General features: G+C 43.5%; 1 protein-coding gene across 6 annotated transcripts in view; it reads right to left on the reverse strand.

Moving 5' to 3' along the window:
* Positions 1–17,490, reverse strand: part of NSD1 (nuclear receptor binding SET domain protein 1) — a 140,065-nt gene that overhangs the window by 44,175 nt on the left and 78,400 nt on the right. For all 6 annotated transcript variants that reach the window (XM_079771820.1, XM_079771818.1, XM_079771821.1 and 3 more), the window contains 3 exons: positions 14,917–15,040; positions 2,829–3,029; positions 301–480 (listed from right to left, as the gene is read on the reverse strand). In XM_079771820.1, coding sequence (XP_079627946.1) covers positions 301–480; positions 2,829–3,029; positions 14,917–15,040 — 505 coding nt within the window. The remainder of the gene's footprint in view (positions 1–300; positions 481–2,828; positions 3,030–14,916; positions 15,041–17,490) is intronic.

A 17,490-nucleotide genomic window follows, 5' to 3' on the forward strand; every position in this document is an offset into this window, starting at 1 on the left:
TCTGCCCTGGCTGAGTGGCTCAGTTGGTTGGAGTATTGTCCCATAAACCAAAAGGCCGTGGGTCCGATTTCTGGTCAGGACACATACCTACGTTTTGGGTTTGATTCCTGGTTGGGGAGTGTACAGGAGACAAGTGATGTTTCTCACTTTGGAGTTTCTCTCTTCCCCCCACCCCCCCCTTTCCTCTCTTTCTCAAATCAATGCAAACATATCCTCAGCTGAGGATTCAAAGGTGTGTATACACACACACAGTACTAATCTCTTTTTAGACTATTCATACATCAAGAAATTATGCCTTACCTTCCGAGCATACAAAACACCAGCTAACGTTAACATGCTCATGATTTCGGCAGCCCCGCCTGGGTGTAAAGTGATTTGGACAGATGATACTATTAGATGCAAGTATTTTTGACCCAGCAGCTAGACAAAAGTCATTGGCATGGTATGCCACAGGGCAGCGGACACATCTCATTAGACGACCTAAAACCATGAGAATCAGGAAAACCAGGAAGGAACAAAAAAACACACAGAGAGATTAAATACTTAAAATGTGAGTTATTCAAACTTATTTGTTACCATCTGACAACATCACCTCATTTCCCAAGAGTGATTCTATCTCCTTTTTCCTGTCTTTTTCTTTAGTGCTTTAATTTTTTAACATTTTAATAAAAATCAAGTCATTATTCAAAATAAAAACTAAACCTCTCCTTATTGGGGAACAAAACCAAGTTTGAAAGTTCTGCTATGTTATCACTAATTCAGGACATCAATTCCCAGTATTTCTCACCAAGGAAGGCTCTTTTCAAACCACTGCCCTGACTCCTAGGAAACCTGGAATCACTTGAGAACTAAATGGGACGTGGAGATGTGAACTATCAGAATAAAAAGACAGCTGGCAGGAAGACTCTCGCTTGCTTTTGTTACCTGGTGCTGTGATTCTTTTTTTTTTTTTATATTTTATTGATTTTTTATAGAGAGGAAGGGATAGGGATAGAGAGTTAGAAACACTGATGACATAGAAACATCAATCAGCTGCCTCCTGCACAATCCCCACTGGGGATCTAGCCTGCAACCAAAGTACATGCCCTTGACCGGAATCGAACCCGGGACCCTTCAGTCCGCGGGCCAACGCTCTATCCACTGAGCCAAACAGGCGAGGGCTGGTGCTGTGATTCTTGAATGAATTCCTCTACCCCTTCTAGATGAACTATATCCTCTAAATCTGTGGTCGGCAAACTGCGGCTCGCGAGCCACATGCGGCTCTTTGGCCCCTTGAGTGTGGCTCTTCCACAAAATACCACGGCCTGGGTGCGTCTATTTTGAAGAAGTGGCGTTAGAAGAAGTTTAAAAAAATCTGGCTCTCAAAAGAAATTTCAATCATTGTACTGTTGATATTTGGCTCTGTTGACTAATGAGTTTGCCGACCACTGCTCTAAATACTTCACCAACTCACCTAAATGTAATCTACAATAACAACTGAAAACAGGAAGGTACCTGATAGTTAAACTGCAATTTTGACCAAGCATGTTAAATTACTATGCTTAAGACTAATGAGATCTACAGGGCCTGGAAATCAAATTACCAGAGGTATTGCCAGTCTGCTTAAAAGATTGATTTTTTTTTTTTAAAGAAGGCAAGACTGCCCTGGCGAGTGTGCAACCCAGGTACCTGAAATTGAACCTGGTTCCCCTGCAGGAGGCAACCATTCAATGTGTCTTTCGGTTTCTCCCTCTCCCTCCCACTACTCTTTCTAAAAATCAATGGAAAAAATATTCTCGGGTGAGGATTAACAACAACAAAAAAAGACAACCAGTAAGAGACCCACTATTACTGAACAGAAACAAATGACTGTTTTCCCAGTAGGAACAGATTTAAAAACTTGAGTTATCTCCCTGGCTGGTTTGTTCAGTGCTTAGAGCGTAAGCTCTCAGACTGAAGGATCGTAGGATTCCATTCCAAGTAATGGGCATATACCTCAGTTGTGGGTTCAATCCCAGGCCCTGGTCAGGACGGGTGCAGGAGGCAACGAATTGATGTGTCTCTCTCACACTGATGTTTCTCTCTCTCTCTGTTCCCCTCCCTTCCACTCTTAAAAAAAATTAATGGGAAAAATATCCCATTAATTTTAACAAAAACAAAACAAGCCCTAGTCAGTTTTGCTCAGTGGATAGAGCGTCAGCCTAGGAACTGAAGGGTTCCGGGTTTGATTCTGGTCAAGGGCACCTGCCTCGGTTGCGGGCTTGATCCCCAGTAGGGGGCGTGCAGAAGGCAGTTGGATCAATGATTCTCTCTCATCATTGATGTTTCTACCTCTCTCCCCCTCTCCCTCTCCCTTCCTCTCCAAAATCAATAAAAAAAAGCTCTTGAGTTATCTACATGCACATATAGTTTTAGAAACCTCAGTTTTCCACCTATGAAGCAGAAAAAGGCTTTCAAGATAGGTGTTCCCATTAAAAAACAAATAAACAAAAGCAAATCAACACAAAACAAAAACCTCAATTCTGACCTACATGCATGTCTAAATGATATCACATTTGACAACTGCAGATATAAAGGGTCCACAGGAGAATATACTATGGTGTAATGGAGTAGATAAGGGGATGAAGACACAAAATCCAATATTTAAAACAACCACATAATGTTAGTGCTCCATAGAATACAATGTGATGGCTACTTAATTAATCCATTACTCTCATGTCTCTCTCATAAAATACTGGTACTCTGACAAAAGCTAGAGAGGTCATGAAGCGACATGCCACGTGGCATCTGGAAACATCCATTGCCACTGAAACTGAGATTTTACAATTACATTGGTTCACAAACCACACCTTTAGATGCAGAAACACTGGCTGGATTAGCAGCATGGCAGGTTATACAGATGTGGAGGGAGCACCGAAAGCCCTTGTTCTGCATGACAGTGGGTGGGTACTTCTGGACACACTCTTCGTGGTAAAACTTTCCACACAAGGGCAGAAGGCACCTTTTAACATCTTCCCCACTCTGTTTACATACAAAACAGGTATGGATTCCTAGGAAAAGAGAAAAAAGGTAACAAATTAATACCAATTCAAGAATTCACCCAAAGCTAAACCATTAGTTGAAAATTTAGTGAATACACAATTCTGTACCGCATTCCACCTGGGGGTGGGGGAGGTGTTGGGTGTAGGATGTGTTCCCACCTCACCAGGCAATTCTGCAACAACTCGCTGTCCTATAATTCAAATAGATTCTGACAATATCTACCTGGAGATAACATCAGATCCCATAGGTTTAGGGCTCAGTCCTACAAAACTGTCATGTACATGGCCCCCTTCAGACACCAATTGCTGAGTTTAGGTTGTCACCTGTACTTTTGAACAATTAAATATAAATCAGAGGGTTCCCATGATCCCCTTCTTGAGTTCAATTAATTTGCTAGAGCAGCTCACAGGATTCAGGGAGACATGGTGCTTACTGGGGGTGTCCATTAAAGCCAAAAGTCTGTTATATAATAAAGTAGGTTTTCCGAACGCATGTGTTAAAAAATTGACAAACATTAGTTTACCTGTTTTTACTTATGTAGACATATTTGTGTAATTAAGTATGTATGAAAAGTTTAATTTCACAGAAAAGTTTTCTATATGTATTACTGTAATTTTAAATTTATACTGAATAGATCTAGTAAATGTGTGCATTCACCAGTCACTGCTAGTAAACAACTGCACATACTGGGGCTTAACTCAAGTTGGAACATCAGACATTAACCCTTTGCACTCGCTTGTTTTTTTCTCGATTCCTGCTACCGATGCTAACCGTGTCGAGTCACACTCGACATCCGAGTGCAAAAGGTTAAACCTGCTGCAGAGCCAGGCATGTGTGAAAGGCAACCAATTGATGTGTCCCTCTAATACAGATGTCTCTGTCCCCCGTCCCCTCCCTTCCACTCTCTCTAAAAAAAAGTAAAAATAAAAAAATCAGTGGAAAAATCCTTAGGTGAGGATTAACAACAACAAAACTGCTGCAGAAAGTCACATCACAGATAACAGAACCAGAACCAATTATCGTTTAAGATGCGGTGTGATCACATGCTAATCATTCCCCAAACAGTGTTTACAAGCGGTGACTCTTGGATTTAAATATGTAGACTATAGTTGTAGATATAATATTTATTTATGTCAGCAATATTACTACAGTGTTTTTTTCCAACATATGGCCTATTTGCTAAAATTTGTTAAAAAATAACAGTAAATTAATAACAACAAAAAATAATCTGTTAATTTAATTATAAGCAAATCTTGGTTAAAAGCGGTTTAAAATTAACAGGCTGCTAATTTTCACATATGACATATGGACCTGAAATTTAGTCCCTTAAATCCAGTCTGTTAAATCGAGGTCCAAAAAAAATCGAGGGTTTAATGTAACTCAGAACAGTTTCATTGGTTCTCAACCTTTCTGATGCCACGACCCTTTAATACAGTTCCTCATGTTGTGGTGACCCCCAACCATAAAATTATTTTCGTTGCTACTTCGTAACTGTAATTTTGCTACTGTTATGAATCGTAATGTAAATATCTGTGTTTAGGCGACCCTGCTAAGACCATCGGAAAACACAGATATTTACATTACGATTCATAACAGTAGCAAAATTACAGTTACGAAGTAGCAACGAAAATAATTTTATGGTTGGGGGTCACCACAACATGAGGAACTGTATTAAAGGGTCGCGGCATCAGAAAGGTTGAGAACCACTGATGGAAGAGCTGCATAGGGCAAGGTATGGGGAAAGGGCTCAGAGATTCCATGTTCTCTCCAAGCACACCACTCTCCCAGAATCTCCACATGTTCACCCTGAACAGTGGTCGGCAAACTCATTAATCAACAGAGCCAAATGTCAACAGTACAATGATTGAAATTTCTTTTGAGAGCCAAATTTTTTAAACTTAAACTTCTTCTAATGCCACTTCTTCAAAATAGACTCACCCAGGCCGTGGTATTTTGTGGAAGAGCCACACTCAAGGGGCCAAAGAGCCGCATGTGGCTTGTGAGCCGAAGTTTGCCGCCAGGGACCCAGAAATTCTCTGAGCTCCATTCTTTTGGGTTTTGATGGATGACTCATTACATAGGCATGAATGAAAACAGTTTCAACCTCCAGCCCCTATCCCCTCCTTTGAAGCCAGGGAGGTGGGACTGAAAGTTCCAACCCTCTAGTCACAAGGTTGGTTCTTTATTTTTGAATTGATTTTTAGAGAGAGGGAGAGGGTGAGAGCGAAACATAGATTGTCTGCCCCCTGCTTCTCCCCTATGGGGGATGCCCGAAATTGGGGCATGTAACCTGATTGGGAATTAACAGTCCTCCAGTGCACCGAGGTTTCAATTCCCAACCAACTGAGCCGCAACAGCCATGGCAAAGAAGGTTCAGGCAATCAGCCTCCATCCTAAGATGGGTCCAAAGTCACCTCATTAACATAACGAAAGACATACAAATGACATCTTTACCACTACTATCACTTAGAAAATTCCAAGGATTTCAGGAGCTCTGTGCCATAAACTAGGCAAAGACCAAATATAAATCACAATATCACAGTAAGGAACTTTATAACAGACTAATCAGGCTCACAACATGACTAACTCAATCTTGATATTACTATTAAGTGGTAAACGCTGACATAAATAGGAAGTAATAGGAAGTACACATCACCTTGCCAAAAGAAAACTGACCTGAAACTAACCCAGTCTTTAGATCTAACTACAAGTTTCCAGGAAATATGGAGGAAAGAGAAACAAGTTAAAGGGACACCTCAAGGATGCAATCGATCAAATTTAGAATGTGGAAAAGTTAGTAGGACAAATGACCACTCTCAACAAATAAATGATAATGAAAAATAGAGTGAGCAAGAAGACATACAAAGGGCCAACAGATATATGAAAAATGTTCAATCTCACTAGCTATTAGAGAAATGCAAATCAAAACTACAATGAGAGCCCTGGCTGTTGTGGTTAAGTGGTTAGTGTGTCAGCCCACACACCAAAGGGTCTCGGGTTTGATTCCGGGTTAAGGGCATGTACCCAAGTAGAAGGGTCACTCCCCTTGTCCCCTGTTGGGGCGTGTGTGAGAGGCAACTAATTGATGTGTCTATCTCACATCTATGTTTCTCTCTCTCTCTCTCTCTCTCTCTCTCTCTCTCTCTCTCTCTCTCTCTCTCTCTCCCCATCCCTTCCACTCTCTCTGAAAAGCAATGGGAAAAAAATCATGTAAGGATTAACAAAAACAAAAAAACTACAAGATACCATACCACTCACACCTGTTAGAATGACTATTATCAACAGGACAAGTAATAACAAGTGTTGGAGAGGTTGTGGAGAAAAGGGAACCCTCATTCCCTGCTGGTGGGAATGTAGAATGGTACAGCCACTATGGAAAACAGTCTGGTGGTTCCTCAAAAAATTAAGAGTTACTATATAACCCAGCAATCCCTCTCCTGGGTATCTACCCAAAAAACTCGAAAACATGTATTTGCAAAGATATATGCACCCCCATGTTTACTGCAGCATTATTCATGGTGGCCAAGACATGGAGACAACCAAAGTGTCCTTCAGTAGAAGATTGGATAAAGATGTGGTACATATAGACAATAGAATTATTACTGAGCATAAGTAAAGACGAAATACTGCCATTTGGGACAACATGGATGGACCTTGAGAATATTATGCTAGGGAAATTAGTCAGAAAAAGCTAAGAACCATATGATTTCACTCATATGTGAGATATAAAACTAAACTATAGACACAGACAGCAGTGCGGTGGTTGCCAAAAAGCGGTGGGAGCGATGGTGGCCTAATATATGTTGACAATAGATGGTTTGGCTTTGGGTGGTGGACACACAAGTACAATATAGAGATCCTGTATCATAGAAATGTACACTTGAAACCTATATGATCTTATTAACCACAGTCACCCCAATAAATTTAATAAAATCAATAAATAAAAATGAAATTCATGCCCTGGTTAGCTTGGATCAGTGGTTCAATTCTGGTCAAGGGCAAGTACCTTGGCTGCAGGCTTGATACCCGCCCTGATTGGAATGAGTGCCGGAGGCAACCAATCAATGTGTCTTTCTGACATCAATGTCTCTCTCTCTCTCTCCCCCTTCCTTCCACTCTTTCTCTAAAAAAAATAAAATAAAATAAATCAATGAGAAAAATATCCTCGGATGAAGATTAACCAAAAAATAAAAAAATTAAAAAAAATTAAAAGGCCCGGCCAGCATGGCTCAGTTGTTGACCATTGACGTATAAACCAGAAGGTAACAGTTCGATTCCCGGTGGGGGCACATGCCTGGGTTGCAGGCTCAACCCCAGTTAGGGACGTGCAGGAAGAGGCAGCTGATCAATGATTCTCATCATTGATGTTTCTGTCTCCCTCTCTTTCTCCCTTCCTCTCTGAAATTAATAAAAATATTTTAAAGAAATTTAATAAAAAAACTTTTAAACCTCATGATGATGAAAAAAATAATAGGGTGAGGGGGACGGGACAGTTAATGTTGTCAATTGATATATTAAAAATACAATACAAGGATCTTATTTGGATTTTATTCAAAACACTGTAAAAAGACATCTTTGAGGTAAGTGGGAAAATTTGAAAATGGGGCTGGGTAGTAGATGATACATACTGTATAATTTTGCCAACACTGGATATATGTGTTTATTTTCTTACAGGGGAGAGTGCGAATGCAGTCCCCCACTACCACAAATTATGCACTGGAGTTTCCCACAGTTGGGGAAATTGCAGAAGTCAGCACATCCAGAGTGCAGTGGATAAGCCTGACCCTGGGAAAACCACCTTCGTGATCATTGTATCTCCCCTGCCAGGTAAGTATATATGTGTATTTTTTTTAAAGTTGTAACTGTTAGACCTTTTGAAAGATATAGGTAAAATCACCTGGAAAGAAAAGTTGGTAACTACTGAAGCTAAGTGATGAATACATGGGGATTTTTTATAAGTGTCCTTTTTATATATGTCTAAGGATTTCTGTAATAAATATAAAAAACAAAACACAACCTACCGCTGTCTCAGAAACAATACAATATAAGGGAAAGAATGCAGGCTTGAGAGACTGAACATAAATCCTGCCTCTGGCACTTAAATGGAAATAGGAGCTCATTAAAATAATCTATCTCATCTATAAATAGTAAGATTATACAATTAATAAATATTTTTAGGAAAAAAATTAAAAATGTATTTGGTAAGAAGCAAATTATTGCCTGATACTGAATAACCAGTAGCCAATATTAATAAATGATGGTGTGGTCACCCTACTGTAGGAAAACAGGGTGAGCTATACCAATAAGAAATGACTCTTTTATTCTTCTTTATTAAAACTAGGGTAAACTTTCCTATCCTCAAAAATAATAACCTCTCTTTACCTCAAATCATGTACAAAAATTAATTCAAAATAGTTCATAGGCCTAAATGTAAAACCTAAAACTATAGAATTTTCAGAAGAAAACAAAGAAAATCTTTGTGACCATTGGGTTAAGCTATATGTCTCAGATATGACACTAAAGTAAAGTCCACCAGAAGAACAAACTGATAAACTGGACTTGATCAAAATTAAATACTTCTGCTCTTCAAAGGACAACATTAAGAAAATGAAAAAAAGCCCTCCCTGTATGGCTCAGTTGATTGGGTTGCCCATTGGATTGCCCATCAGGACACATACCTGGGTTGGAGGGTTCAGTAGGGGGCGTGATGTTTAGCTCTCTCTCTCTCTCCCTTCCTTTCTCTCTAAAAATCAATAAAAAAAATTTTTTTAAAGAAAAAAAGAAAGGATATGAAACAAACCACATATTTGGAGACTAATCTGAAAAGGGACTTGGATCTGACACAGAACTTGTATCCAGAATATATATAAAGAACTCTTAAAACTCAACAGGTAAGAAAATAAGCAACCTAAATAAAAAAAATAATAAAAACTTAAACAGACATTTCATCAAAGACAACAGCAAATAAGCACATAAGATGCACAATATCATTTGTCTTCAGACAGATGTCCAACAAAACCATACTGAGATACCACCACACATGTCAGAATGACTAAAATGAAAAAGACCGACAATAACAAGTGTTGTTGAAGATGTGGAAGAACAGAAACTCTCATATATTACTGATATGTACAAACATTTTGGAAAAAAATTTGGATGTTTCTTTTAAAATTAAACATATACCTAGCATATGATGCAGCCGTCTACTTTTAAGTATTTACACAAGAGAAAAGACAACGTATCCATACAAAGAACTTAATGTTCACAGCTCAAGCTGAGAACAGCCCAAATGTACATCAATAGATGAATAAATAAACTGTGGTACATCCATACAATGAAATATTACTCAACAATAAAAAGGAATGAACTCTCAATACCTGCAACAATATTGCTGAATCTCAAAATAACTAAGTATGCTGAGTGGTAGTTTCACAGGTGTACACACACACACACACAGATACCACACATCATAACTTATCAAATTGTACATTTTGTGCAGTTTCTTATACTATACCCCAATAAAGCTGTTTTAAGAAGGAGAATGTACTGATATACACACCAACATTGATAAGTCATAAACAAAAAACTATGTACACTTTGATTCCGTTTATATGAAACATTAAAAAAGAATGAATCTAATGTGAAAGCAGATCAGCATTTATCTGAACTGGAGAAGGGGGTTGGAGGTGGGAGTCGGTAGGGTGTGTAAGGGTTGACTGGGACCTTTCTGGAGTGGTGAAAATGTTCTAATCTTCTCTGTGATGTGGTTACATGGGTGTGTAAGTTTTATCAAAACATACAATAAAATGGGTGCATTTTACAGTAGGTAAATTATATTTAAAAAAAAAATAGCTTTGCCTTAGATAACCTGTTCAGAGAATAGCACATCATAATATAGACTAGCAAAATTGGATCATTGGCACAAAAGGCAAGATCTTTCTAGCCCTAACAGGTTTGGCTCAGTGGATAGAGCATCGGCCTGCGGACTGAAGGGTCCCAGGTTCGATTCCAGTCAAGGGCATGTACCTTGGTTGTGGGCACATCCCCAGTGGGGGGTGTGCAGGAGGCAGCTGACCGATGTTTCTAACTCTCTTTCCCTCTCCCTTCCTCTCTGAGATGAAATAATTCAATCTAACATGGCCATCTATTTACAGACACCAGTCAGTTCTGTCTCATTTCCCACAGGACCTACTCTAAACTTACACTCTTCCCTTCCAGTTAGAAACCTTTTCTTTCTCACCAAGCCAAGGAAAAACTGCTTCAGCTTCCTTCTCCTCTCTCACAGCTCCATGGTACATTCACATTTTACCTTTCATCTCTTATCCTCTCCTATCTGTGACTGTCCCCTAGCAATTATTCACTCTCCTGGTAGGATATTTACTTCCCTACACAGTTCTTTACCTTTATCCTATGACACTCAAGCTGTTCTTCCTTTTGACCCTATAATATCCTCCCTTCAGCTACTACCCTCTTTTCCATTGAAATCAAGTGCCTGTAAGAAAATAGTATCTACTTCAACCCATTCACCTTCATCCTGATTTAATGTGGCACTCTCTAGCAAAAAGTGAACCATTTACCATAGTCAAATACAACAGCCTCTATTCACTCCACAATCTCCCGGATCTTGTCTTTTTGCCACATCTGCCCTCCTTATGACACCCCACTCCCGTGGCTTCACAGACATTCTTTGACTAGATCCTCCATACCCTCCTTTTAAGGGGAAAACCCCAGGTACTGTCATTGTGCTTTTTCTCACCCTACAGTTGCTTTCTCTTTGGGCAGCATCATCCACACTTATGATTTTAATGACTTATGAACATAAAGCTCAGCCCTTATTTCTTCACTACTTAAATGCTGTACTATCCACATATTATGCTGAAAAAAGAACAATTTCCTTAGCACAACCTGATTTACAAGCAGGTCTCATCTAACCATTTATAGGTTCTGATCTAATCTATATAGTATAACTCTCCCAAAATATCACATTCTTTTTTCTTTTGTAAACAGTTTTGAGTTATGAAGAAAAGTATATACATCCTAAGTGTATTATCCTATACTAGTGGCCTGGTGCACGAAATTCGTGCACATTAAAAGGGAATTAATTAGAAGAAATATTTTAATATTGCTATTTGCCTTTTCTCTATAATAGAAGTGTCAGAGATGAAAAAAATTAGTAAAATGTATATAAAATCTCCCTCCTGTCAGAGTCTGAGGTGCACTGTGGGACCTAGAGTCAAGTCCCCATCCACCACCCGCATGCACTTTGAAAACGCAGGAGACCCAGACCTGGCCGGCCCCACTCATGTCAAGCCCCTCTGGGCGGGGGCACAGTCTCAGGTCTCCTGTCAAGCCCCTCTGGGTGGGGGGCACAGTCTCAGGTCCCCTGTCAAGCCCCTCTGGACGGGAGCACAGTCTCAGGTCCCCTGGCCCCATCCTGGGGCAGGGGGCACAGCATGAGGTCTCCTGGACCAGCGCCAGGGTAGGGGGCGCAGCCTGAGGTCCTCTGTCAAGCCCTGCCGGGTGGGGGACGCAGCCTGAGGTGGGGCGTGGTCTGAGGTGGGGCACTGTCTGAGGTCTCCCAGCCTGGTGCTGGGGAGGGGGCGTGGACTGAGGTCTCCTGGCCTGGTGCGGGGGTGGGGGTGGGGGAGGGGGCACGCGTCCTGAGGTCCCGTCAAGCCCTGCGGGTGGGGGATGTGGCCTGAGGTGGGGTGCAGCCTGAGGTCTCCCGGCCCAGTGCTGGGGAGGGGGCGCAGACAGGTCTCCGGCCCGGTGCCGGGGTTGGGAGCATGGCCTGAGGTCCCCAGGCCTGGTGCTGGGGAGGGGGCGTGACCTGAGGTCCCCCAGCCCAGCACTGGGATGGGGGGGGGGGGGTGCAGACTGAGGTCTCCCAACCCGGAGCCGGGGCGGGGGGGGGGGGGGGGGCGTCCTGAGGTCCCCGGTCAAGCCCAGCCCCCCTCCAACGCAGCGTCACCTCAGCGCTGGGTGGGGACACACGCAGGCAGCCTCCGTCCCCACCCACAAACTGGTTGTGACTGGGACACTGTAACAGACAAATTAGCATATTACCTCTTTATATGTATCCTATGTAATAATCCTATATAATAAATAGGTAATATGCAAATTGACCATCACTCCAACACACAAGATGGCCACCACAATGTGGACACAAGATGGCCACCACAAGATGGCCACCAGGGGAGGGCAGTTGTGGGCGATCAAGCCAGCAGGGGAGGGTAGTTGGGGGCGATCAGGCCTGCAGGGGAAGACAGTTGGGGGGGGACCGGGCCTGCAGGGGAGGGCAGTTAGGCGTCGATCAGGCTGGCAGGGGAGTGGTTAAGGGGTGATCAGGCTGGCAGGCAAAAGCGATTAGGGGCAATCAGGCAGGGAGGTAGGCGAGCGGTTGGGAGCCAGCAGTCCTGGATTGTGAGAGGAATGTCCCAGATTGGAGAGGGTGCAGGTTGGGCTAAGGGACATCCCTCCCCCATGCACGAATTTCGTGCATCGGGCCTCTAGTAGATAATAAAAGCCTAATATGCTAAGTGTCTGGCCGACTAGTCAGCCATTCAACCAATCAAAGCGTAATATGCTGATGACTAGAGGACTGTATGCATGAATTCATGCATAAGTGGGGTCCCTCGGCCTGGCTGCCAATCGGGGCTGATGGGGGCAGGGGTTAGGGGAGGATAGACAGCCGACTGGGGGGAGGGACTGCGGGAGCACAATGACCACCAGGGGTCAGCTCCTGCATTGAGCATCTGATCCCTGGTGGTCAGTGTGCATCATAGCAACCCGTCGACCAGTCGCTCGGTCACTTAGACTTTTATATGGAGAGAGATGCTAAGGCCGCAAAACTGCTTGCTATGACGTGCACTGACCACCAAGGGGCAGCTGCTCTGACCAGTAGGTTAGCTTGTTGCTGGAGCCTGGCCAATCAGGACTGAGTGAGACAGGCTGGACACGCACTGGAGCCCTCTTGCAGTCCCTCCCCGGCTGGCCAACCTCCCATGTCCCTCCCTGGCCCCTATTGTGCACCGGTGGGGTCCCTCGGCCTGGCATGCACACTCTTGCAACCTGGGACCCCTCGAGGGATGTCGGAGAGCCAGTTTCGGCCCGACCCCACAGGCCGGGCCGAGGGACCCCACTGGTGCATGAATTCATGCACTGGGCCTCTAGTCTATATATATAAAAAGCCAGTGACCCTAACAGCCATAACAACTGTAATGACAGGTCGCTATGACACCCACTGTGGCCAGCAAATTGGCCAGATCAGGGGTGGGGCCAGCCGGCCAACCTTGCAGCACCTCCCCTCTGCTCCCCTGCCCCTGATTGGACTCTCCCACCCCGATCAAGAGCAGGGGCTGGCCTAACACTCTCTCCCTCCCCTAGCCCAAGGCCAGCCCCGCCCCTGATCAGCCCGCCCCTGATCGCATCCCCCCACCCCAATAGGGGGCGGGGCTGGGCGGCCAACCTCCTGCAGCCCCTTCCCCCGTCTGGCCACAACCCCGATGGGCCCCCACCATCCAGATCGGCCCACAGCCCCTCTCCCTGGCCAGCCACGCCCCAGATCGCCCCCACCTCAACAGGGGGCAGGGACGGCTGGCCAATTTCCTGCAGCCCCTCTCCTTGCCCAGCCCCACCCCAGATTGCCCCCCCCACCCCAATCAGAGGCAGGGCCACTGGCCAACTGCCCCTGGCCCCTCCCCCCAGCCAGCTCCTCCCCCAATTGGGGGTTGGGCTGGCCAGCCAACCTCCCACGGCCCCTCCCACAGCCGCTGACCCCCGATTGGCCCCCCCATCAAATTCGGGGGTGGGGCCGACCAGCCCACTGCCCACAGCTCCTCCCCCACCAATTGGAGGCAGAGCATGCCAGCCAATTGCCCGCGGCCCCACCCCTAGCAGGCTCAGCCCTGATCGCCCGATTGGGGCCGCTCTGGCCAGCCAACCTCCCGCTGTCTCCTCCTCCCGACAGGTCCGGCCTCAATCCGCCCTGATTGGGGCCGGGCAGGCTGGACCCACCAGTGCACGATTTTGTGCAATGGGCCTGTAGTTTATGAATAATCATGAAGTAAATATGCTTATGCAATCACCACTCACATCTATATATACAAAAGCCTAAGCGACTGAATGACCAAATGACCAGTCGACCGGTCGCTTTGACACGCACTGACCACCAGGGGACAGATGTTCAATGCAGGAGCTGCCCCCTGATGGTCAGTGCGCTCCCACAGCCAACCTCCCATGGCTGGCCAACCTTCCACAGTCCCTCCCCATGGCTGGCCAACCTCCCACGGCCCCTCCCCTCTGCCGGCCAGCCCCGATAGCAACCTCCTGCAGCTCCTCCCCACCACCAACCTCCCTCGGCCCCAATCAGGCCCCCGCCAGCGATCGCCTGCCAGGCTGAGGGACCCCACCCATGCACTGGGCCTCTAGTCAAGAAATATAAATAATCACCAGTAGCCCAGCAGCCTTCCTTGTCACTAAGCAGTGCCTCTTTCCTAAAATATCTTAAACTCTAAAAGCAATGATCTACAGTTCCTATTCAACAAATACTTTCTAATTTCATTACTAGGCCCTCTGTCCTTCCCATCTCCACACCAATTTCTATTTCTCTCTTAAAGCCAAACTCAGGTATCTCCTTCTATGGCACCATCTCATCTTTGTTCACACACCACTTTAAATGTACTAGTATCTCCATTACAACACTTTTGCACTACATTATGCTATATTATACATTCATTACAAATTTGGAAGCTCTTCTGAGGGCAAAGACTGCATAGCAGCTTTCTCTGTCTCTAGCACTTAGCTCAGTATTACAACAAAACTGTGTCTCCTATAAATGAAAAACTCAAAACTCAAACCTTCTTTGGAAGAAGATCCCTCTATATCTAACTTTACCTGTACGACATTCATTGCAGATAAATTTTCCTCTGGGCATCTCAGTTAATCCAAGGCACTCCAGGTGGAAAGCCCCACAGCACTGAGCCTCACATAACAGCAGCTCACCCAATTTCTCACAGTTCTGTTAGGAAAAAGAAAACAGATCTGTCTATAGAAAAAGCTTTTTGTTTTTTTTTTTGTCTTCTTTTTTTTATATTATATTTTTAGTGATTTCAAAGAGGAAGGGGGGTGGGGAGGGAGAGAAACATCAATGATGAGAGAATCATTGATCAGCTGCCTCCTGCACACCCTTTAATGGGGATTGAGCCCCCAACCCAGGCATGTGCCCTTGACCGGAATTGAACCCGGGACCCTTCAGTCTCCGGGGCAATGCTCCATCCACTGAGCCAAACCGGTTAGGGCTATAGAAAAAGGTTTTTAAAAATCCCAAGAAGGCCCTTAGGAAGGCAAAGATTAATAAGTAGCTTTGCCAGAAACAAGAAATCCCACCAACCATTCATGCAATATTTAATGATTACCAGGTAGCACAAGATCCCTGGTACTTACGGTTCTTATATTCTAAGGATAGAAAATACAAGTAAAAACTTAAACAGAAAAGATATCAGACATGATAAGCATTGTTGTAGAGAATTGAAGGTAGAAAATTCAAATAGATACTTTGGATTGGATTATTAGGAATGGCTGCTCAGATTTGCTCTGAATGACAAGTCAGCCATTTGATGTGAAGGAAGGGCCAGGAAAGCAGCAAGTACAGAAAGTCCACAAATAGAAAAAAACCATGGCATGTCTGAGAAGCACAAGGAAAGCCAGTGTCATGGGACCAAAGTGAACAAAAGTTGTAAGTGGTAGAAAATGAGGTACAAGAGAGGCAAAGGCCTGATTATGTGACCTTACAGATTATGGTACAGAGTTTCAGATTTTAGGTGTTTCATTAGATAGCTTTACCAAGGGAAGGCTAAAATCAGTTACTCATTTAAAAACAGCTCCTTGTGATTGCTACATGGAAAATGAGTTTAAGAATAGAAAACTTATCTAGGAATATATCCTAAGAAACCCGAAACAACAATCAGAAAGAAAATATTTACACCCTAGCCCAGTGGTCGGCAAACTTATTAGTCAACAGAGCCAAATATCAATAGTACAACGATTAAAATTTCTTTTGAGAGCCAAATTTTTTAAACTTAAACTTCTTCTAACGCCACTTCTTCAAAATAGACTTGCCCAGGCCGTGGTATTTTGTGGAAGAGCCACACTCAAGGGGCCAAAGAGCCGCAGTTTGCTGACCATGGCCCTAGCCAGTTTGGCTCTATGGATAGAGTGTCAGCCTGTGGACTGAAGGGTCCCAGGTTCGATTCCAGTCAAGGGCACATGCCCGGATTGCAGAGGCAGCCGATCAATGATTCTCTCTCTCACTGATGTTTCTATTTCTCTCTCCCTCTCCCTTCCTCTCTGAAATCAATAAAAAAAATTTTTTTAAAAGAAAGAAAATATTTACAATAGCAGGGCTATTTACAATAGCTAAGATCTGGAAACAGCCCAAGTGTCCATCAGTAGAGTGGATAAAAAAGCTGTGTTACATTTACACAGTTGAATACCATGCAGTTGTAAAAAAGAAGGATCTCTTACCCTTTGAGACAACAGAGTATTATGCTGAGCGAGTCAGAGAAAGACAAATATCACATGATCTCACTTATATGTGGAATATAATGAACAAAATAAACTGACAAACTAAATCCAGAGACATGAAAGCATGTAAGAGACTGGCGATTCTTAGAGGGAAGGGGGGGAAGGGAAGCAGGGAGGTAGGAAGAGATTAATCAAATAACATGCATAACCATGTGGTGAAGTCCTGGAGAGAGGGTAAGAGCGGGGAGGAGGGAGTCAATGGGGGGGGGGGGGGGGAAAGAGGGGCATCTATAATACTTTTAACAATAAAGATAAATTTTTTCAAAAAGTAGAAAGATGAGAAACGAAGCAAAGAAACAATTGAGAAGAGTACTGCAAAGGTTCAACAAGAGATACTAGCTAGCTAGACTTAGGTCACAACTGTTCTAAAAGAGCTCCAATTAAGGTTTGAACAACCCTTGAGATACAAACCAGCTCAGAGATATCATCTTTCTCAGATGATCTCATCTAAGACAGGGTGCCACTTAAGATAGGGCCTTAAGAAGTAAGATCTATCTAGATCTGTTGCTCTGAAAACATTTGAAGATTTATGAAAATTCTGCAAATTCCTAATATTTGTTACTTTTTACCCTTCCAACATCTTGACTAGTTTCCCCATAGTGATTAGCAAAAAAAAAAAAAAAAAAAGAGAGAAGTTTTATACTTATTCTATAAGAGAAGAAAGGGAACATGTGGCTAGGTAAATCTAATATCTTTAGGAACCCAAAGAAATAGAAAAGGTCTTGGTCACTTAACATAAAATAAAGGAGTGAGTAGAACTTTAGCAGGGAGTAAGGCCAGAGGCAGCTAGAGATTAAGAGGGGACCTCAAGATCTTCATCAACTTGTAGTCTGAACTAGTCTCACATGTTTGGCTCTCTCATTATCCACTATTCACACATAAAAA

This window comes from Cnephaeus nilssonii (assembly GCF_951640355.1).
Source record: "Cnephaeus nilssonii genome assembly, chromosome: 5".
NCBI lineage: Eukaryota > Metazoa > Chordata > Mammalia > Chiroptera > Vespertilionidae > Cnephaeus > Cnephaeus nilssonii.